Source organism: Epinephelus moara, chromosome 10, assembly GCF_006386435.1.
Source record: "Epinephelus moara isolate mb chromosome 10, YSFRI_EMoa_1.0, whole genome shotgun sequence".
Classification (NCBI taxonomy): Eukaryota; Metazoa; Chordata; class Actinopteri; order Perciformes; family Serranidae; genus Epinephelus; species Epinephelus moara.
In genome coordinates, this window is record NC_065515.1 from 25979459 (window position 1) to 26003136 (window position 23678).

Sequence of the window (23678 nt, forward strand, 5' to 3'; positions counted from 1 at the left end):
TTCCCTTTGCTGCTGATACTTAACTAAACCTTTCTTCTCTTGTCTCTGAGGGAGGGGAAGTTATTTCTTACACAGAGAGGGAGAGAGAGAACCTATGTGCTTTGCTCCTCTGTGGTGATGATTTTTGGATTTTTTTAATTTACTGACAGCTAACCTGTTTTGGGCCCTTGGCATCTTCCAGCAGTCCTGAACCTCTGAACCTCTTTTAACCTGTCATTATTCCTTCCCTCCTCCTTCCCCCGTGCTGCTCGCTCATTCCCTTGCTTCCTGCCTGCCTTGTGTCCTTTGACCATGGCACGCCTAGGGCTTAGACCGCTCCAACTCGTGGGTGCACACCATGGGCTGTAAGAGTGCCCCCTGGGGATCCAGCCCTGGGTCCGCTCCAGAAACCATGCAGGTGGTTTTATGAATGCCCCGTCCTCTACTTTGCCTCACTACAAAAAAAAACTCACCTTACTCGCCTTGAAGGGATACTGGGATATTTGGAGTTTTGGTTTATTTGTGTACTGTGCCGGAGTAACTGGCAGAAAGGTGAGAGTTGGGGCAATTTATATCCTTAATGAATATTTTAGGTTTTACATTTTTTACTCCCGCTTTTATGTGTTGTCATGATCATATATTTAATTTATAAACTCAGCCTATCGTGAAGCTACTTTTGGACGTATTCACAACATCAGAGATTTCTAAACCATATCCAGTGTGACTGGTGTATCACAAAGACATGAAAGACCAAAACTTCAGAATATTACAGTATTCTGGTAAACTTTAAATCACAACCCTCCCATGATCCCATACATGGGAGTCACAGCCGCTTCCATGACCCTCTGTCTCTCATACTAGAATCGTAGGTGTCATCCCTCTTTACTTGTCACATCTAACACCTCCCTTTTTCTCAGTACTTGCATGAAAAGACACATAGTCTAAATCCAAATATTCGCATACCAGTTTACCAGAGTTAATCATGGCAGCAATTTCTTGGACATTGTTGGCCTCCCTTTTTTTCTGTATCCAGCCTGCCTGCCATTTTGAGCCTATGGTGGTCAGTTGTTGCCAAACCCAAAACCAAGACATACTGTGATCTTTTTATGTGCGTATAGTTCGCAGAGGACTTTTGGAGTAGTAGAGAAAAAGAGTAGTGTTAGAAATCATCGTCATTCGCAGAGTAGATTTTTTATTTGCCTTCACTTTATTTCATTTATTCTTTCCTTCTCTCTTTTCTGCCGCTAACATTCATTCTCTCTGCTTCAACCTCATAGTCTCCACTCTCAGATAACATCCCTGCATGACTTTACTAACCCTGCATAGCATTCACTTTGTCACTGGAGCATGGTATATCTGTGAGTGTGAATGTGTGTCTGTCCACATGCGTGAGGTCATTTGTCAGCTTTCCATTCTCATGTGATGTTATGTCCTCTGTCACTTTAAGTTGCCATGACATATGCCTGTGTTTGTCACAAATTTATGCATTCAATGTGATGAATATCAGACAACCAAGATTAAGTGAATTCTGTATATTGGAATTATGAAATCACAGCTAGTTTACAACATGAAATTAATTGTGCCAACACTGACAGAGCACGTGCATTATCAGCATTTAACCTAGGACGGAACATTATGTTAGTCTGTCTACCAATACTGTGGGATGGTTTTGTCTTGTGCCATTTTGCATCATTGTACAATTGTATTCTTCTGGAGGGATGCAGAATGGCACATCTTTAAGCAGTGGCTGTAAAATCAAGGACAAGAAAACCAATATAATATCTTCACTTGATCTTACAGCCATTTATGCAGCTATTTTGCATCCCTCTTTTAAGGCACTCAATCTGTATCTGACTGTTGTAGATTATGGGTACAACGCTTTTAAATGTTGTGGCCCTGTCCTGTGTCTAATTGTTTTGTGTCTCCATGTGTGACAGGTGTGTGCAAGAGATCACAAAAGTGTGTAGTGTGCGTGTCTGTGTGTGTGTTTGTGGGTGCGTGTGACCCAGCAGACACATTTTCCCTGTGTGCTGAGGAAAAAGGTGCAACCCCACGCTCCCGTTGCTCCTCCACTAACCTTGTTGTCACCGTTCCATTCATCCCACCCATAGGCCATGGAGCGCTGTGGCAATCGCATGTCTTCGCACACTGAGAGCGCCAGTTTCTTGCAAACTTTAACAGGACGGTTGCCCACAAAAAAGGTAGAGCAACTTGCACTGGGGGAGGAGCCAACCCCCCGCCCACCTCTCAAATCGCCTCCTCACCTGTCTTGTCTGTGGATGTGTGCCTCTGGATTGGTTGATGTCGTATTTGGTGGTTGTGGAGTCTTGCTGAATGCTGAATGTCACTGATCTGCCTCTTGTTCTGAATGTGTCGAGGAGTCTTTTTTTATGTAACATGAATGTTGGTTGTAGTCTGGCTAACTTTGTCTGGGAAGTCTCCTTTTATTGTGCATTATTCTGTCAGGTATTAAGTGCATATATTTTTTATTTAAGAATGTGCAACTTCCAATCAGTTTACCGTGACACTACAGGAGGTACTGCACCAGAATAACACATGGTTATTTAGGTAGCCATAAGGATACAAACCGCTATAAAGTTTTCTAATATTAAAGAAGTTGTTTCTCAAAAAATATTCTTAACACAGGCTCTATTTACAAGCTTTTTCCTCCAGAGCTTTATACCGCAATCCATGACCTACCTCAGCAGATGGAGTTTGCACAGTTGTTTATACTGAACAGCACTAAGTTGTCAATACTGACTACTTTTAAAGTAGTGGAAATTTTGTTTCTAATAAATACACACATAAAGATTAACAAAATGTGTCATTTTCGTATGCAGCACTTGAAGAACCAGTGTGTAGGATTTAAGGAGATCTTTTGGAAGAAATTGAACATAGCCTAATGTTCATAATTATGTTTTTATTACTGTATAATAACATGAAACTAAAATTGTTGTGCTTTTGTTAGCTTAGAATGAGCTCAATAGAAAGATAGGGAGCAGGTCCTTTTCCACGCCATGTGGCACCGCCATGTTTCCACAGTAGCCCAGAATGGACAAACGAAACACTGGCTCTAGATAGGGTCTTTTGAGTTTTTACGTAATCTGAAGGCCAACATAGGTTCTCATACAGGCTTGGAAGAGTAGGGCTGAGGGAAGAGGTATTCTGTTGGTTGCAATCCACAGCCTCACCACTAGATGTCACTATATTCTACACACTGGACCTTTAAGTCACATATAGTTAATGTTCGTCAGATGTAAAATGTGAATATAAGTCAGGTCCTGCCCCTTCCTAACCTGTGCAATATGTCAACATGATCAAGGAAGACTTGCCAGACTCACTGGACAAGAGTCGGTGTGTTAGCCAGACTGTGTTAGATGTTGGTTTTGCACAAAAACACACCTAAATAAATGCAAGTTATTGATGCATAAGACTTGGAAGAACAACCTCTTCATGCACACAGGAATATATTTTGATCACTTCAGTCATTTATAGCATTATCAGAGAGTAACATGATGTAATACAATAATTTGCATGGTGATGAGGATGCATTTGTCGTCGTTTCACAGAAGTGAAAGTTGTTGCACACAATATTAAATAATATCAGATGATTTTTTAAAAAGTTTTATTAGAATGATGTTGTTTAGAATTTTTGTTTTAAGCTGGTAACCCTTAACATGTCTATATATGTAATGCTTTTCAGTTAAACCTCACTTTGTCTTTAATCAAGTTAATTTTCAGTGTTGGGGGCGCAGCAGCTTTACTGGACTGCTATTTTGTCATATATATAATATTAGAATTGCTAATCCTGGTTAACTAAACCTGCTTAACGTTTCATTTCATGCCATATCCCCCATTAAGTAAAAACACTGTGGAATCCAGTTAACAGTATATTTGCTGAATAATTCACAACATATTGATTTAAGTATAATTTAAGATGGACAGTGATACTTTCCCTGGTGCCTCACAGTCTTTCTGTCTGGCTCTATTGCCTCTCCATCTCTTCTCCTCCCTCTCCACTTCTATGTTTCCTGCTTTCCTTTTCCTGCTCAGCTCTTCCACGAGGAGTTGGCCCTGCAGTGGGTGGTGAGCAGTGGCAGCGTCAGGGAGGGTGCTCTACAACAGGCCTGGTTTTTCTTTGAACTAATGGTAGGAAACAACTTTTTTACACCTAAAAACTGCTTTGACTTGGATGGATATGTCCTCTATAGTTCTTAATAAACTTATCAGTGCAGTACTTTTCCAGTGACAAAATATCTTGACCATTACCACAGGTGAAGAGCATCATCCACCACCTGTACTTTACCGATCGCTTAGAGTCTCCCAGGAAGAACCGTTTCCCAGAGCGCTTCATGGATGACATAACAGCCCTGGTCAGCACCATCGCTGGTGACATTGTGTCTCGCTTTCAGAAGGTAAGTAACATCCTAGTGAAGTGTTACATATTATTACATCTATCCAGTGGGCTCATAGCTTGTGGAATATTAAGGTGGTTTAGAAACATACAAGGGAAGTCAAGGACTATATAAATGTTATAAATGAATCCTTTCAGTATTGTGTTAAAACAGATGATTTTGACTTTCATAATGTGGCTCAATAAGTTTTAGGCCACAAGGAATGTCCCATATTATCCTTTTTGTCTGTTAGTTTCAACAATTTTATAGAGTAGAGCAAAACAGAAATCATTTTTAAACCCCCATCTCTTGAGACTTTAAGATGTTTATCTCATCCAATCAGGACCTAGAGTTGGTGGAGAGACTAAACACTAGTCTGGCCTTCTTCCTCAACGACTTGCTGTCAGTCATGGACCGAGGCTTTGTCTTCACCCTAATAAGGGCATACTGGAAACAGGTAAATACTTTAGATTCACGAATTATATACATTTCCTGTATTACTGTGTTTTTTTTCATGATTAAGAATAATACAGTTTTATCAGGATTAGTAGGAGTGAAGAGAAGAATGCATATGAATTTGTATCACTTTTTAAATTTTTAAATCTCCTTTTAATATGGGTATTTATTGAAAGCTGCTGCCAGATCTTGTCCTATTTGTCCATATTCTGGTGCTGTGAAGTGCACCTTTCATGCTGTCCAAGTTAAGATGTATAAATAAAGCAGCCTTAACCTTTCCTCCCAGCGCTAAGAATATATTAAGAGCTAATTTGTGATATTTCAAGATTTCAGTTGTCTTCACAGCTCATGCTCCCATTCTTTATTTTTGTGGTTTTCAAAGTATTTCCTGTAAAAAAGTTAAAAAATAAAAAATAATGTGTGATCTGCTCTCTCCAGGTGTCCACAAAGCTTTACGCTCTTCAGAACCCAACCCTCGAGTCTTTGAGGCTCGATTTCTTGAGAATCGTTTGCAGCCACGAACACTACGTCACCCTCAACCTGCCTTGCAGTCTGCTCACCCCACCTGCCTCGCCTTCCCCCTCTGTGTCTTCAGCAACTTCACAGGTCAGACAAGAAAAGGGGGTGTAGGGAAGTTGAAAAACCTGCATGCAAATAGACATGCACCCTATGATACAGTGCTACACCAACAAAACAATTTGTGCAGTGATTTCCTAACCGATCATGGTGCCACTATATCAGTTATCTTTTCAAACATTCCTGCAAAATTAGCAGCCTAAAAAAGTTGAATCAAGTCCAGTTAAAACACTTTTGGTTTGTCAGATTTTAAGGTTTCACCACTCCTCATGACAAAGATATCCTAAAAGTCACAGAAAAATGCATATTTGCTTAATTTATTTAGTAATAAATATTAATGGTCTTACTTGTTTGGATGTTCTGTGTTGTTCCCCTTTCTGTCCTGCAGAGCTCTGGGTTCTCCACACATGTCCAGGACCAAAAGATAGCCAACATGTTTGAGCTGTCTGTCCCCTTCAGAGAACAACACTACCTGGCTGGACTGGTACTGTCTGAACTGTCTGTGATACTGGACCCAGACAATGAGGGGTTAGTATGTTTTTAATGCACACCTTCTACACTTAGGAAGAGTTTGTCTTGACTGAGGGCGAGTTGAGGGTGAAAAATAGGGTTATGTTTTAGGGTCCACTCATGTTACATTTATGGATGGGTGTCAGTATATGCGCGTGTATTCGTGTGTGTTTACCCAATAAGAATACAAGTACTGTATAGAAAGGAAGGGGGTGTTTTAGCTCGAGTCTCTGTATCTGTTGGTGAGAGATAAGCCTGTATGCATGCTGACAAGCATTCATGTGAGTGAGTTATGGTTACAAGCTTCTCCTGTCCTCTTACCCACTGTGCTTTTCACACTTGAAATGAAATACTGTACCTCTGTGTTCCTCTTTTCTTTCTTCCATTTTACATTTGTCTTTTCTTCTGTTTCCCTGTAGGATGTTTGGCCTACATAAGAAAGTGGTGAGTGTCGTTCATAACCTCCTGTCAAGCCACGACTCTGACCCACGCTACGCTGATCCTGAGGTCAAGGCCAGAGTCGCCATGCTTTACCTGCCTCTCATTGGCATCGTCATGGAAACACTACCTCAGCTCCATGATTTTACAGGTAAAGACTGGGAGCATCTTTGAACAAGAATTTTGTCAAATGTCTGTTGTTATAACCAACTGTTGGCTTTCCACCATCCGGCCAGCAGCACTCTTACCAAGTTTCCTTTAAAGGAATACTTCTTCCCCAGTGATAATTTGTTTATCAATTACCCAGCATGTGTTTGCTGAATTTGCAGAAAACAGCTTTGTTTTTTATTGCATGCCTTCATGTTGAATGAGGAATTTTTGATGAATTGAAGTCATAGGGGGCCACATTTAAACAAAGCAAAATTATTTCCGATCATCCATTTACAAACTCTTACACAGCTCATGCAGTTAAATCTAAGTCTCATTTATCCAGTTGTATTCTTACATTTTCACTAAAACCGTAATATTTAAAACACTTCTGTATAAAAAGTGCAGGTGCGCGACAATCTCACACAACTTGTGTGAGATTGTTGATGCAGAAGTGTTTCAGTTGTAGCAAAAATGCATGTGCTTGGTAAGTACTGAGCATACGACTGGATAAATGGGACTTTGATTATACTGCATGTGTTGGGGACTTCAGTTCATCAAGAATTTTCTGCATTTTTTGAATCGTCGATCACTGGAGGCAGTTTCCTTCATGAATTTAATGTAAAACCAGCTGAGTAATTAAACAAATGATCAATTGGGGAGTTAAGTACTCCTTGAACTGAGAAAGTTGAGATGAGGCGTACAGCATTGTGGCACAGATGTTCAGTTTGGTACACTGAAATCCTCTCTCATGAGTCATAATGTGGCAACATTTCAAATAACCTGAGCTAATGACGTGCAGTAGCATTACCTTCGTAATTCAGGACTCATTTGAATTTTGAACCCTACTCTGTCTTGATTACATCCAAATAACATTCTCACTCTCTAGTGTTCTTACATCATGCTATGAACTTTAGTCCAGATTTTCTAAATCATGTATTTTCTCTAATTCCATTTGATAGGGTAATTTAATTTAATTTGGTTCTTTTCTTCTTCTTTTTTTGTGTCACTAGAGTCCCATAACCAGTGGGGTCGGCCAGGCGGTCCCCAGGGGGCAGCGATGGGCAGCAGTGGAGAAGAGGTAGAGGGAGAGGGTAACAGTATGATCAGCCAGACTGTCGCCATGGCAATAGCAGGCACCTCTACCCCCACCCCAATGTCACGACCAAGCAGCTTCTTGCTAAACTCGCAGGTAACTCCCTGTTCGTGACTTTTGTCTGCAATTAATGGAACAGTCCGACTACTGGATGTTGTTACCTAATCTTAGAGAGACAGTTCACCCTGAAACACAAAATACATATTTTCCCTCTTACCTTTAGTGCTATGTATCGATCTAGATTGCTTTAGTTTGAGTTGCAGAGTGTTTGAGACATCGACTGTAGAGATATCTGCCTTCTCTCAAATACACAGTAATGGAACTAGGTAGCACTTGTCTTGTGGTGCTCAAAGTATTGTTTTTTTCAATACTGTATTCTTTATGTCTTCTTTTCTCCATCTCTCCATCTCTCCAGGCGAGTCGTCAGCACGGGAGCTTCTCAGCCGAGTCAAGTCGTAGTCTGCTCATCTGTCTGCTGTGGGTGTTGAAGAACGCTGACGAGCTGGTGTTACAGAAGTGGTTCACAGACCTGTCGGTGTCCCAGCTCAACCGCCTGCTGGATCTTCTCTACCTCTGCGTCTCCTGCTTTGAGTACAAGGTAACATCAAGAGTGAATACACTAACTAAATGACAAGACGAACTAAGGCTACATCCACAGTAATGTTAGGGCTAGACTTTACTTACATACCTTTTGTGGTTTTATCCTTCTTGTGTGGATACTCCTTTCCTATCTCCTATTGCTCTGGTGATGGTTAATACTCTCGGCACCACACTTTGATATGTCGCTGTGTTTGCATTGCAACGAAACTCAATCTGTTTTTTGCCGCCTTTATCGCACATTACTTTCAGTAACACTTCTACCTCGTCGTCGGTCTAAGCAAGGAAGTATCTGGTCGTACTGCCATCTCCGTAGTATTTTCTGTATCTAAGCAACCAACTGCATGGTTGACAATCTGCTTCCTGTTTACATCGGCACACGCTCAACTCTCAACTCAATAAATTATACTTTGCTGTGGACTTTTATGTGGTGTACTACATGAATTATTTTAATGTTGTTTTAACTTTTCTAAATCTCATATGGATGATTAGTGGTGTGGTGCACTGTGGTACGCTTCCATACAAAACAGGCGTCTCTGCAGTCTATATGCTTTGGCTACTGAATGTGGTGATAAAATAGTACTCAGACAACTTGCTGCTCTCTATGCTATAATCATCTATTCTGTGTATTTCACTTTCTGCTATGCTAAATGGTTGCTGTTTGCTTCTCTATGCTTGCACACTTGCTTATGTGCTTCTAACCTGCTTTGCTTGCTGAGTGCTGTGCTGCAAGTAACTTCCCTGCTGTGTGTTCTCTGTCCGTCCACCTTTCCTCTGCCTCATGGATACAAGGCCCATGTTGTGTTCACCATGCAGGGGAAGAAGGCGTTTGAACGGATGAACAGCCTGACCTTTAAGAAGTCCAAAGACATGAAGGCCAAGCTGGAGGAGGCCATACTGGGCAGCATCGGGGCCCGACAGGAGATGGTGCGACGCAGCCGCGGACAGCTAGGTGGGCGTAGCACATTGCAGCACATGCTCTCGCACATCTACATACTTTGGAAGCTTTGAACTTAAATAGTACTGTAGAACATCGTACTACAGTCACGTTTCACTGTGTACACACTTTATTTCACCACCAATAAAAAAGTAAACAATCCGTTCTCCAATATTCAGAGCGAAGTCCATCTGGCAGTGCTTTTGGCAGTCAGGAGAACCTTCGGTGGAGGAAGGACATGACCCACTGGAGACAAAACAGCGAGAAGATGGACAAGTACGCTCTTTCAAACAATCCACTCTCTTACTTTATATTACAGAAAAACCTAAATGATACTGTCAACACTCACCAAACTGATCATTCACTCAGTGGTGTGTTTTCTGAGGGACCACATACACACAGATCATTTCAAGTGCATAATCCATAAATGTATATGAATATGTTCATCAGCACTTTAAATTTTCAGCTCCAATCAATCATTTAAAGCATTAACCAATATATTATGTTCCAGTTTAAGTGGGAAATCCAAGAGTTATCATCTCTACTACTCAAGTCCATCCAATAATAGATACAAACCATCACAAACTCTGCCAAAGCCCATTCAGTTTTCATTATTATTTTCATGTTTCCATGTGTTTTATGTTTTCCATCAGGATTTACGTGGGAACAGAATCACATGATTGACAAATTTTACCATTTCTATGTTTGCCCAGCAACTGCAGATATCTGTGTTGCATGCACTCTTTTAAAAAAGCCACAGTTTTGTATCTTACGTCATTTATTTTGACCAATCGTGGCTAAAGATACAGTGCTATGCTTTTTTTTTCCTGTTCTTTTGTAAATTCAGCTCCAGTCTTTGTTTTCTGTTAATTTCCATTTGTTCTCTCACGTTGCTGTGTGTTTATGTAGGAGTCACAGATCAGTCAGGTATTGTATGGTCCACATTTGCCGTGTGCCCCTTTGAACCCCCGCCCGCTTTAGTTCCTTGTTTACGGCGCATTTACATGCTTGTGTGCAGTTAGACAGTTGTGATGGACACATAATGAATTAATTAGTTTGTAGATTTCCTCCTGATTAACTTGGCTTTAAACAAGTCATGATTTCCTAATTCATTTTGTCTTGGGTGAGCCATGTTCATTTTTCTAGCCACTGATGCGCCCGTGTTATGATTAATTTCTTTCTCCATTTTGACTGTCTAAGTTCACACATGCACATGAATGCACCAGCAGAGACCCCCTGATCCTGGTTCTGACCCCTGAACCCCCTCCCCATCCATCCCATCATTCCCTCTGTCCTGGTAACAGTGTCTGTCTCAGGGTTGGTAGTGGTTGCAGTGGGTCTGTTTTGCTTCTTAACCAGTGTGCTTCTTGTTTTGGGTCGTGTGTTTTCCTGGTTGCTGCTGCAGCAATAAGCAAGATGAATGTAGCCATAGCTTTTGTTTGTCATAGAGTCTTTATTTGTGCTTTTGATGGTGGTGAAATGTGATGGTGAGATGAAATGTGATGGTGAGATGGATCAGGACTAAAGGCAGTACCTTTTATAGTTTATGTCCTCAAACTTGTAGGACATGTAGATGTAGAACATTTAGCCCCACCTGTAGTCCAGGAATGGATTTCTCAGCTGTTCACTCACTAAATAATGAAAAACAGCCTCATTAATCCTTTAAACCTTTTGTCTTTGGTTTGGTGAGGGAAGTTATAGGTTTGGACTAACTGTCTACGTATGGGTCAGCATGCACTGTCTGTGGTTCATTTGAATAGTTTGGGGTCCGTGCCTTGCAGGTCAAGAGGCATCTTTCAGCTCAAAACTAATTTGAATATGGATAGACAAACAGCTTTATTAACCTCATCGATGTTTATGAAAACAAAGATACTGGCTGAGGTTTTACTAGTAGTACACTGTTTATGACTAGTTTAGACTATGGCTTGAATGTGGTGACTGGGAGCTTAAGCAACATTTCAAGGGTGTACATCATCAACATCGCAGTTTAGGGGTTGGTAATAATTTTGTGACATTTCTCTCTGGTTCTCGATTGTAGGACCAGAGCAGAGCTGGAACATGAAGCACTTATCGATGGTAACCTCGCGACGGAGGCCAACTTAATTATTCTTGATACTTTGGAGATCATTGTACAGGTATGCAAGTAAATCTACTCATGTAGACTCAAAAATACTGAAATCCTTATGAAGTGAATGTGGAAGCGTACATAAACCCCAACATGCTTCTATAACAACTGCATATGTGTCATTCTCCCTCTCAGACGGTATCAGTGACGGAGTCCAAGGAGAGTATTCTGGGTGGGGTGCTGAAGGTGTTGCTCCACAGCATGGCCTGCAACCAGAGCGCCCTCTACCTCCAGCATTGTTTTGCCACACAGAGGGCGCTCGTTTCTAAGGTTAGATGACTGGACTTTTATTAAAGTGCTTAAGCCCAGATCACCTTTACAATCTCCTCCAGGACTTTATACTTTCATTCTCTTGTTTTAATTTGGGTGTATTTCTCTCTGCCCGTGTAGTTTCCTGAACTGCTGTTCGAAGAGGAAACGGAACAGTGTGCTGACCTGTGTCTGCGATTGTTGAGGAGCTGCAGCAGTAGCATAAGCACCATCAGGGCCCACGCCAGCGCCTCCCTCTACCTCCTCATGAGGCAAAACTTTGAGATCGGCAATGTGAGTACACCTGAGAAACTAAAGATTTACAACCCAGAATGTTTGGCTGTTGGTTTGATAGCAGTATTTGTTCATAAACCTAACCATAAATGTCTAAGGCTCCCTGGAGTGTAGCTTTCATAGAGCTATTATATATCAGTGGTGAAGGTTAGAAGTACTGTTGCCTGCGTCAAACACGCCTCCAGAAATGACCTCTTATTTAATCTCACATGTTAAGAAACTGAAGCCATGTGCAAACCCTTCTCATTAGCTTGCCAGTCCTCAGCCATATATTCATTTTGCTTTGTTCCTATTTTTCTTTCACCTTACGTCACCCAATTTAGTACAAAAGCACTGCAATCAGCCATCCAATTTAGGCCCAAATTATTGGTGAATACATTATCTCCTCTGTTATAGTCCAGGCAGACTCTTCACACACACCATTTGAAAATTACTGCCAGGCTAGAAGGGATATTTGCTCTGTGGAGTGCTTCCTTTGCAGTTCATATTTATTACACAAGAGCCAGCAGCGCTGATACATTATTATTTGTTCAAACCTTTCTTCTCTTTGTGGTTGCACTTTCAGAATTTTGCAAGAGTCAAGATGCAGGTGACCATGTCTCTGTCTTCACTGGTGGGGACATCTCAGAATTTTAACGAGGAGTTTCTGCGTCGCTCACTAAAGACCATCCTCACCTATGCAGAGGAGGACCTGGAGCTGAGGGAGACCACGTTCCCAGACCAGGTACTGATTTATCTATCAAATTATTTAGTTGTCCACCACAATGTGAGCAGGACGGTTGACTGATGAAGAACTTTTTTTTCCCCCCAGGTCCAGGACCTTGTGTTTAACTTGCACATGATCCTGTCTGACACAGTCAAGATGAAGGAACACCAGGAAGACCCTGAGATGCTGATAGATCTCATGTACAGGTACAGAATACATGCGCACTCAAGCAAACACCTCATGATCACTTACAAATGTATTTCTGCGCTGTGATCATCATTATCTTGTTTTTGTGCTTCTGTGTGTGTGTCTTTGCCTTTGTCTCTCCAGGATTGCAAAGGGTTACCAGACGTCACCAGACCTGCGGCTGACGTGGCTTCAAAACATGGCTGGTAAACACTCAGAGAGGAACAACCACGCCGAGGCTGCTCAGTGTCTGGTGCACAGCGCCGCTCTGGTTGCAGAATACCTGAGCATGCTGGAGGACCGCAAGTATCTGCCTGTTGGCTGTGTCACCTTTCAGGTAAGGAGAATACTGAATACATGTGTGCATGATCATGTCCACCAATAGAAATGTGGGCTGATGTGTGTTCTTGTATTGTTTTTCTTGTATTTATTCATACATGTGTATACCTGCACACTCCAGAATATTTCCTCCAACGTGCTGGAGGAATCTGCAGTCTCTGATGATGTGGTGTCACCAGACGAGGAGGGCATTTGCTCAGGGAAATACTTCACTGAGATTGGCCTCGTGGGACTCCTGGAGCAGGCTGCTGCCTCTTTCTCCATGGTGAGAAGTGGAGAGGGATATATGTGTGATTAGATGAATGGATGAATGCCAACTATGTAGTCACAATGAGTCATTGTGTTCAGCAGCAAATTAATCCTAAATCTTCTTATCAGAAGGTTTGTAAACAAAGAAATGTGCAATACAAAGACTGTAGTCTTCTCCACTGACTCTAATTCAGACCTTTAATACTTTATACTTTGATACTTTGAAAAGCTCTACATTTAGGCTGAGATGTCGGTATTTTTCACTGACTGGTTGTAACATGATAACATTTGTCTCGTTTTTCCTTCCAGGCGGGCATGTATGAGGCTGTAAACGAAGTGTACAAGGTACTGATCCCTGTCCATGAAGCTAACAGGGATGCAAAGAAGCTAGCTACCATTCATGGTAAACTACAGGAAGCCTTTGGCAAAATTGTACATCAGGTAAACACACACTGACACACAGTGCAGATCTCTTCTTCCACACTAGTCTTTAGCAGCTTGAGGTTCGAAGCGGACACTGAATTTACACAAGAACGAATGTTTGTTTTATCTCAATGTGACCCAGGCTTGATGAAAAGGTCACATCTGTGTTACATAAGCTTATAGATGATTTTTCATTTGTTCCTGTGTAATTTCAGTAATTTAGATCAAGTGTTGAAACAGAAAAGCATGTTCTAAGATCATCACTCAGTAGGAACCCCACAAAACCTCACTGACACAGTCGCGTTAATGTTTTGCACGGGCACACTTGTGTCGTATCACATCTGTCACATTTGTGGGGCAGTGTAGAGTGGTTAAGTTTCTCCCAGCAGGATTTTATAATACTGAAATGGAACATCACCAAGGTCTGTCCAAAAGGAGCGAAGTGTTTCACCTACAATACCTCAGAATACTTTGCACTCTTCACGGTCCTCGCACGAATAATGTCAAACACAACTGGAGGTATCCTGGAGACGTAGTCATGTTGCCTAGCCTTCACACAGACACAGCTTCGCATGGTTTTATCATTTGGCATTTTATTCCCAGTTTATTTACGTATATATAGTTTGTCAGATACCTTGCATGCTCTATTATATTTGTATGTAGTATGAAACAAGATGCATGAGGTTTGTGAAGAGACTCCTGTTTTGGTTTTTAAGGGCCAGTTGTGTGACTCATAATGATGATTTCAAGTTACAGTGTGGGCAAGGTTACAGTTGTCTGGTGTGCAGAGCAACCGCTCGCACAAAGTCAGTTTGTAAGAAAATATCCTTGATTCATTCTAAAAGGATAAAATTCCATGTCCGCTTTGCAAAAAAAAAAAAAAAAAAAAAAAAGTTGCTCTGTTGCTCTGTTCTCCAGCTTGACAGCTAGTAACCTGGATTAGTTTCAGAGAGTCCATTCTCCTTACTGTAACATCACCGTGTGTGCAAATGCCACACTGTGTGGGGGGTGTTTGTGTGTTGTCGTTTACATGTCCTGTATTCTCTTTGTCACACAGAGTACTGGCTGGGAGGTAGGTGGCTTAACGGTTCCTGCTTGGCCCTGCTCGTGTTGTTTATCTTTTTGTTATTTTTTATTTTACTCTCATCTTTTGATATGCTAGCCGTGGGCATTCTGTTGCTCTCTTTGCTTTGTTACATACAGCCAATCCATTAACATCTGCAGACAATGTCAACTGTCTGCTCCCCCCTGCTGGGGACACTCGCTGTACAAGCAGCAACACCCTCATCGTTTCCCCTCTCTCCTCCCTCCTCTTCATGTTCAAGGGGAGCTTTGTTTTTATAATGTGACCGTGTTGGCAGGCTGTGCATGGGAGCCACAGTGTGTGACACACTAATGACAAGTCTCAGTGAATGCATCACCTGCACAATCCGCCCTCTCCCTGTCCTCATCTTCTGTCTGTCTGCTGGTGCGTCAGTCACAACACATGCATTGACTGACACCATCTGCTGTCACACTTCATCTCATCTCATTTTCAACCACAGGGCTCGATTTCAGTGCACCGTTTTTACGCGAAGGGTATCTGTTCTGTTGTCACCATTGGTCATTCTTTCCACACACCATTAAATGAGCCTTTTAAAACACAAGGTGTCGCAGACTTGCATTGGGTCGAAGCTGGAACCAAATTCCTGAGGCAGTCAGTTTTTTTTTTTCCAAGAGGGTTCAACTCACAGTAATCTCAGGATTACTTGATTTATCCCTTTTGATTTTGGTTAGTTCTTATTCTTGCCCTTTCTTTTAATAGATCAAACTAAATCGACCCCTGATTATTTTTTTCATCCATTCTGTTCTTTTGTTAACAGTATTAACCTCTGAGTTCTCATGGTTTGTTGCATGAAATGGACAGAGCACTATGTGTTCCTGTTGGAGATGCACTGAGAGTGCATGTTGTTTTTCTCAAGGTTTTGGATTTTATATTTTTTCTCACTTTGTTTTCCCTTTTTTTTTCTCTTCATAACTGTCTGCCTTTGCATGGTCTGAATCCTCCACAATGACTTTATGTTCCTTTTCAAAATCAATGGAGATATTTTTGCTGTTGTGTGTTAGTTTGTGTTGTTTTTGGAATTCTCTGGAGGAACCCAATCCTCATTAAAATTTGTTCTGTTTTCTCCTTTTTGATTTCCCTGGTTGCCGACCCTTCCTTCCCACTTTACTTAATTGTGTCTTGTGGTAAGTTCCTTAGTTTTCAGGGCCTTAAATTTATACTTAAATTTCTTTTCGAATGAGCAGCTGCATTAGAATAAAAGATGGATTTTAAGATTTGCCTCAAGCTCGCAGTTACCAAGAGGGTTTATGAAATGAGCATTTACTAAAAGTCAAATGCCAACCTGCTCGACTTATTCACAACTTCTCCCTTTCTCATGTTACACACACACACCTGTTCACTCACATCCACACTTGTATCAGACCTGCTGGGCTTTCTGACTTAATGTATGTTCTCTAATGTGATGCTGCTTTCTGGATGAAGTAGAGGTCTATGCAGAACAAAATTCTTACTTTCTGGTTTTGATGACCATTTGTCTGCCACCAAGCATTAATACAAGGGGTGGGAATCGCCAGAGGACTCACGATACGATATTATCACGATGCTGCAATATTATTGCAATACATTTTTGGGATACAATATATTGCAATTTATTACCTTTTTTCCCAACTGCATATTATTTCCCCAAAGGAAGACTTAGTCAACATCAGTTTTACCTCATAAGATAAAGTTTTCAGTCATTTTTATTGCAGCAAAATGTGATCAAAGCAGACAGACTGACCAACGCCATCGTAAACCTGTCAGAAATGCTGCATACACCTGACAAACTTAACTACTGACAGATTTAACATCCCCTGCAACTGAATGGCAGCACCCATGTTAGAAGCCTGTCTGTTACAATGACAATCTCCCATTCTCGTGCTGAATTTTGCAGGTATGTAATGTTTGCTCCGGTGTGACTTTCGTGTACTGTTCTAATTTGGAGAACGTGAGGCAGCAGTTGCCAGTTCTCTGTGATATAATATGCTGCTGTAGTCACATATGAATCCACTGACCTTGAAGTCCAGGCATCACAAGTTAATACCACCCTTCCTTCTCTACTCAAAGATTACTTAACTTTATGCTTCAAGACACTGTGGGTTAAAAAACATCAGGATGGAGTCACATATCTGAGTTTCAGTGTTTTTATCATGTAACAAAAGCCTTCGTTTTCAACAACGCTGTATGGACTCAGATCTTTGCACTTGAAGTAGGTGATGGACCGTGTTGTTTTCTTAGCTCTCTCAGAGTTGGATGGTAGTTTTGTCAAGCTAAGTGTGTCCATTTCTGGTCATTTTTTTCGGCGGAGCAGGTTTAGCATTTGCTTGGTCGTCAGCGGCTAGCACTATCGCTGGCTGATGGAGCGTAAGGCAAGTCCTCATGTTCATAGTATTCCCAGAGTATTTTACTCTCATGACACTGTTTGCAAATCGCATGTGTCATATCTAAATCCTCCTTCCTTTCCATGATAAAAAAATCAAAATAATACGGACGTTTAATTTAAACACCGACGTCGTGCCTCTGATTTCTTTCTCCAGTGCCTCCATCTTTTTTTTTTTTGATGAACTTACTGCCTAATGCTCCAACTGAGACCTCTGCTGACCTCACCAGGGAAAAAAAGCCATCAGCACCATCTAGTGGAGGGAAAAAGCAATTGATTTTATATTCTAGTACAAAAAGTTGTATTAAAATGGTATTTGCAAAAATTAATAATGCATAAAAGATCTATACTCTTTCTAGATCTATCTATACTTGGCATCCATGTATCGATACAATATAATGGAATATAATACAATACGATGCAAAATATCGCAATACTATGGTATATAGATTCCCCCCCCCCATCCCTAGTTAAGACGTCCTAAAATATCACAGAGTGGTTGAGTTTAGGCTTCAGTTTAAAGTAGCTGTGGCCATATTTGTTCTGCACAGTCTCTTTTCTCAGGGCTTCCTTTGTTCTCTTTCTCTGCTCATGGCTCTTGTGGGTGATGCCATCTAAGACTGCTTTTAAGCAGCGTTATCTGCTTTGATCTTTGAGCTTGGCCTGATTTTCTCAAAACAGACAAAACACAGACGCAAAATACGTACACACATGCTAGGGCAAAAAGAAAAGAAGTCAAAGTTTATTTGATTATATTGAATAATGTACTAATGTAGGAGTATCTGTTTAGACATGTTCATTACGTGGATATTGTTTTGGGACAATGTCTCTGGTTGATGTTTTGTCCTCTGCGTGTTACCCTGAGGAGAAACACTGTACCTGCCTGTCCTCTGTGCACTTAACTATCGAAGAGGAGGAAAAAACAGGCTCATAAAAACTGGAAGTGCTGCAGTGGATGCAAATATGTCATGCCTGCTTATTACTGTGGGACTGTGGTTACTGTTGACAGAATGTGTGGATAATAATCTGGAGGTTGCTGACCTCCTCTTGGCTGCTTTTGTATCTTACACTGGCATTCATAGAAAAACCACATACACTTGTAAAGACTACAACACACTACAACATAGAGAGAATAAGCAAATCACTTAGTGCTATTACTTCAAGTTTTATTGATGTTAGCAAAGTGTTTGCAGGTAGCCGTGCTAATGATGAAACTTGCTGTTGCATTTTTAGCTGTCATTTCTCTGAAAAAAAAACCTCACCATTGTGAGAGCTTAGGCTATGCACTGTATATCACTGTATCTGATTCGAACTGTGCCGTTTTAAATATCTGAAAGGTTTTTTCTTATATTTTGACAGTGTGGTGCAAAATAAACAGGTTCTTTTTTAAATTTAGTTCCTATTCTTGCTCAGCACTGAAAGTTGTCTCCCTCTGCTCGCAGGATGGAAAGAGGATGTTTGGTACGTACTTCAGAGTCGGATTTTACGGTTCAAAATTTGGCGACTTGGACGAGCAGGAGTTTGTGTACAAAGAGCCTGCCATCACGAAACTGGCAGAAATCTCTCACAGGCTGGAGGTAAATACCCACCATGAGGCCCCTAGATTCTGCTGTGATAACATGATTCTTGATTCTTAAATTATTCTCTCAACTGTGTGTGTTTTAAGTAGTCTTTAGCTAAGAACCAGTGATGCGTTTCTTCTCAGGGTTTCTATGGAGAGCGATTTGGAGAGGACCAAGTAGAAGTCATTAAGGACTCCAACCCAGTGGACAAGTGCAAGCTGGACCCAAATAAGGTCGGTGTTTGGCACATTGTGTACATTCCCATATCCTTGGATAAGTGGATGGAATTTGTAAATGCAGTTTAGGGTAATTTTAGTCAAGCTTTTAGTTGATGCATCAAGCTTTGACACAAGGAACATGAACTAAAAACTCAACCAGTCAAAAATATGATTGTCTTCTGCAGGCGTTCATCCAGATCACATACGTGGAGCCGTACTTCGACACGTACGAGATGAAGGACCGCATCACTTACTTTGACAAGAACTACAACTTGCGACGTTTCGTCTACTGCACCCCCTTCACTCTGGATGGACGGGCCCACGGGGACCTGCACGAACAGTTCAAACGCAAGACTATCCTCACCACCTCGCACGCTTTCCCTTACATCAAAACACGCATCAACATCATCCACAAAGAGGAGGTGGGTGCAAAACAGCATGGAGTAACTGTTCTCCACCTGTTGGAGGAAGACATTCTAGAGATTAGGCGGTGTGCTCTGATCACTAAAACCACTTGTCTCTGTCATTTTCCAGATTATATCCACACCCATCGAGGTGGCAATAGAGGACATGCAGAAGAAGACTCAGGAGCTGGCCTTTGCCACCCACCAGGACCCTGCTGATGCAAAGATGCTGCAGATGGTCCTGCAGGGATCAGTGGGAACAACTGTCAACCAGGTAAAGTTTTAAGATGTAATTAATAGCAAATATAACTCTTAAGTTCTATATTTGTATTGGTTCACTTTGGAGTAAGATGCCTCCATTTTGAGTTTTGGCATAAAAGACGGCAAAAGCTTCAGTACAGGAATTTCTCAGGATAGGTAAATTTGTAGATTGATAATCATATTTTCTGTTTTCCTCAGGGTCCTCTGGAGGTGGCTCAGGTGTTTCTGTCAGAGATTCCCAGTGACCCAAAGCTTTACAGGCACCACAATAAGCTACGGCTCTGCTTCAAAGACTTCACAAAGAGGTATGGACTGTGGTTGATGAATCCATCCGTGGAATTATGCCCATATATCAAATGTCTTAATAAGCTTTGCGCCAAATTGAGCAAAGCAAAGATTCTCTGTCTACAGTTGCATTTTTGGTATCAAACTATTCCTCCTATCAGAAAAGTCAAAACGTAGTACATAATCTACATTCCATTGTTTTTTCTGTCAAAGGTGTGAAGATGCCCTGCGTAAGAATAAGAGCCTGATTGGTCCAGACCAGAAGGAGTACCAGAGGGAGCTGGAGAGGAACTATCACCGGCTGAAGGAGGCACTGCAGCCCCTCATCAACAGAAAAATCCCTCAGCTTTATAAACCTGTACTGCAGGTCAACTCACACAGGTAGGACTGAACATGGGCACCATTTCTGTGTGTGACTGAAGATGATATAAGGTGTCCACAGAGTTTTAAAAAGTGTTAAAGGTTGATAAAATCGTTTTGGGAGAATTAAGGCCCTTAAAAAGTCTGAGACACCACCATTGTTGTCTGGTCCCATATGCTGAGTGCTAGCCACAAACCTGCTATGGGACGCAGACAGCAGAGCCAGGATGCATAAAACTGTGTGGATTCACAACTAAAACTGTGTACCCACAAAGACAGACATATGTCTATGCAATCTCTTCATCTGATTTTCAAAGACATACGTACGTCTGGTTCTGTTTTTACATGTCTTATTTCTTGTGGAGCTTGCCGCACATGCACATACCTCATGTCCACTCCTACAAGTGGCTATGAATGGATGGAGGAACACCTGTTTGCATATCGATATTTGTGCCCCTTCTACCACTCATTGGGCCTGTTAGTGAGAAGAACAGCGAACAAGAAGTACAGTTTCGCAGTCGCACCAGTGAGGTTCCCCAACAGCACCACAATGGCTGCCATTACTTGAAACCGCTACACAAGGCTGGGGTTGTTTGAAATGTTCAGAAGCTAATTCATTAAGTGTACCTGAAAAGTTGACCTACTTAACTATGAGTTTTTCATGACATTTTTATGACATACTATACCATGACCTTTTTGATGACATTTTTATGACATACTATACTATGACCATTTCATTGACATTTTTATGGCATACTATCCTATGAGTTTTTGATGACATTTTTATGACATACTATACTATGACCTTTTTGACGACATTTTTATGGCATACTATACTATGACCTTTTTGACGACATTTTTATGGCATACTATACTATGACCTTTTTGACAACATTTTTATGGCATACTATACTATGACCTTTTTGACGACATTTTCATGGCATACTATACTATGACCTTTTTGACGACATTTTTATGACATACTATCCTTTGACTTTTTGATGACATTTTATGACATACTATACCATGACCTTGTTGATGACATTTTTATGACATACTACACTATGACCTTTTTGATGACATTTTATGACATACTATACCATGACCTTGTTGATGACATTTTTTATGGCATACTATACTATGACCATTTCATTGACATTTTGATGGCATACTATACTATGACTTTTTTGACAACATTTTATGGCATGACCTTTTTGATGACATTTTTATGGCATACTATTTTATGATGTTTTTGATGACATTTTATGACATACTATACTATGACCTTTTTGACAACATTTTTATGGCATACTATACTATGACCTTTTTGACGACATTTTCATGGCATACTATACTATGACCTTTTTGATGACATTTTTATGACATACTATACTATGACCATTTCACTGACATTTTGATGGCATACTATACTATGACTTTTTTGACAACATTTTATGGCATACTATACCATGACCTTTTTGACGACATTTTTATGGCATACTATACTGTGACCTTTTTGATGACATTTTTATGGCATACTATACTAGACCTTTTTGATGACATTTTTATGGCATACTATACTATGACCTTTTTGACGACATTTTCATGGCATGACCTTTTTGATGACATTTTTATGGCATACTATTTTATGATGTTTTTGATGACATTTTATGGCATACTATACCATGACCTTTTTGACGACATTTTTATGGCATACTATACTATGACCTTTTTGATGACATTTTTATGGCATACTATACTATGACCTTTTTGACAACTTTTTTACGGCATACTATACCATGACCTTTTTGATGACTTTTTTATGACATACTATACGATCCTTTAATAGACATTTTATGGCATACTTTATTATGGCTTTTGTATGACATTGAATAAGATTGTGTTTCTAGCTCTTGGGTACTGATATTACACTTTGTAATAAACCTTGCATTGTGTTCATCACCTAGTTCATTCCTTTGTGTTTTGTTCCCGCCCCAACTCTCTGATCAATGCTTTATTGATACAGTGGCTCAAAGAGTTATCACAAACTGAGACTGTTTAGTAGTGCTATCTTACAATCAGTGTATAGTAAATATAAGCTACAAAGGTTAGAACTTACAGTGGCAATGGCGTCTTACATGTAGGCAAAGGGTCTTGTAAAAGGTCATAAGTGGTATTAAATTTAACTTCAGGATTCCTGTATATATCCTGCAGTATGTTTTGGATGTTAAATTAAACGAGTCTTTGTTTTTGCTTCTGTAAAAATCACGCAGCAAACGGACAGCTTGACAAGGTAGTTTGGGACTTTCAGACTACATTTTGTGATGCTGTTTTGAGTCTCTATGTCCTGTGTTTGTATTATGTATGGACGTTTTAGTCCTCCCAGCCTTACAGTGTTGCTACTCTCACAAGCCAGATGTCTTTATAAACAATGGGAATGGAAAAACCAACCAACAGTGTAACCCTCCAAATCACTTTCTGGTTTATTGAAAAACTCTGATATTTCTCTGCTTAAATTAAAAACATGTTTTTCTTTTCTTATTTCCAGAGATTCCTTCAGCAGATTGAGTCTTCGCAAGCTTGACATTTGAAGATGAAGAATAATACAGACACAAACACACACACACACACACACACACACACACACACACATACCAGAAATTGCAATATTAATTTATTCTCGAGTGTAAATAGGAGTGTCTTGAAGGTTGGTCAGTGTTTTGGAGAGTGTGCTAAAAGAAAGGCTCAAAGTGTTGCAGCTCGGTACGTCATTCCAGTGTCTTAATTTGTTTACAGACAAACTGTTACACAATCAGAGGGACGAACAAGTGGATCTTAAAGATTAAAGAGATACCTTGGCATTTAGAATTTTTCTTTACTGGCCATTTGTCACACAAAGGGACAAGTCTTTATATTTGTCCCTACGCTACCACAGACCACTGATGTAAACTAACAAGCCACTGAATACAAAGAATGCTCTGAGCTCCCTTTATTAGTGAATTAAAGTGCCAAAAAAAAAACTATTTCTTCCGCCAAATTTCAACAAGTGTCCACAGAAAAGGTACGATTTTAAAAGTCAAGGTGTCTGTTTAACTATGTACTGTGTCAAAAATCTGTATTCAATTTCATGTGTGCACTTTTTTATTACGGTGTAGCAATGCATTTTACAACTTGAAAGTTTATGTAATTCAAAACTGGGGGGGAAGGAAGAAAAAATGAAAACATGCAAAAAATGGTACCATTATTTATCATGATGCTTTATCATTTTTAGTTGAAAGAATGTTTGAGTTAGGTACTTTAAACATCCTTGTATAATTTTATGTAGTTTTGTTTTGTTTATTTTAAATATTTTACTAAATAAATATTTTAATGTTCAGTCGGGTGTATGCTGGTTATTTCTTTGCTTCCTAATGTATTATTTGT

General features: G+C 40.4%; 1 protein-coding gene across 22 annotated transcripts in view; it reads left to right on the forward strand.

Annotated features, from left to right (window-relative positions):
- The window catches only part of dock7 (dedicator of cytokinesis 7), a 50833-nt gene extending 27206 nt beyond the window's left edge, over positions 1–23627 (forward strand). For 2 of the 22 annotated variants that reach the window (XM_050055994.1, XM_050055999.1), the window contains 29 exons: positions 305–397; positions 2091–2180; positions 4033–4128; positions 4254–4394; positions 4717–4830; positions 5268–5435; positions 5794–5933; positions 6335–6504; positions 7514–7692; positions 8012–8194; positions 8986–9145; positions 9310–9406; positions 10040–10057; positions 11169–11265; positions 11391–11525; positions 11646–11798; positions 12364–12522; positions 12610–12710; positions 12835–13027; positions 13151–13294; positions 13588–13719; positions 14759–14773; positions 18617–18742; positions 18871–18960; positions 19131–19367; positions 19480–19623; positions 19809–19915; positions 20109–20276; positions 22804–23627. In XM_050055994.1, the coding sequence (XP_049911951.1) occupies positions 305–397; positions 2091–2180; positions 4033–4128; positions 4254–4394; positions 4717–4830; positions 5268–5435; positions 5794–5933; positions 6335–6504; positions 7514–7692; positions 8012–8194; positions 8986–9145; positions 9310–9406; positions 10040–10057; positions 11169–11265; positions 11391–11525; positions 11646–11798; positions 12364–12522; positions 12610–12710; positions 12835–13027; positions 13151–13294; positions 13588–13719; positions 14759–14773; positions 18617–18742; positions 18871–18960; positions 19131–19367; positions 19480–19623; positions 19809–19915; positions 20109–20276; positions 22804–22846 (3693 nt within the window). In that variant the 3' untranslated portion in view covers positions 22847–23627. Of the gene's footprint in view, positions 1–304; positions 398–2090; positions 2181–4032; positions 4129–4253; positions 4395–4716; positions 4831–5267; positions 5436–5793; positions 5934–6334; positions 6505–7513; positions 7693–8011; positions 8195–8985; positions 9146–9309; positions 9407–10039; positions 10058–11168; positions 11266–11390; positions 11526–11645; positions 11799–12363; positions 12523–12609; positions 12711–12834; positions 13028–13150; positions 13295–13587; positions 13720–14758; positions 14774–18607; positions 18743–18870; positions 18961–19130; positions 19368–19479; positions 19624–19808; positions 19916–20108; positions 20277–22528; positions 22549–22803 lie in introns of all 22 variants that reach the window. The other 20 variants (XM_050056001.1, XM_050056004.1, XM_050056003.1 and 17 more) reach the window with 16 other exon arrangements.
- The last annotated feature ends 51 nt before the right edge of the window (positions 23628–23678 follow it).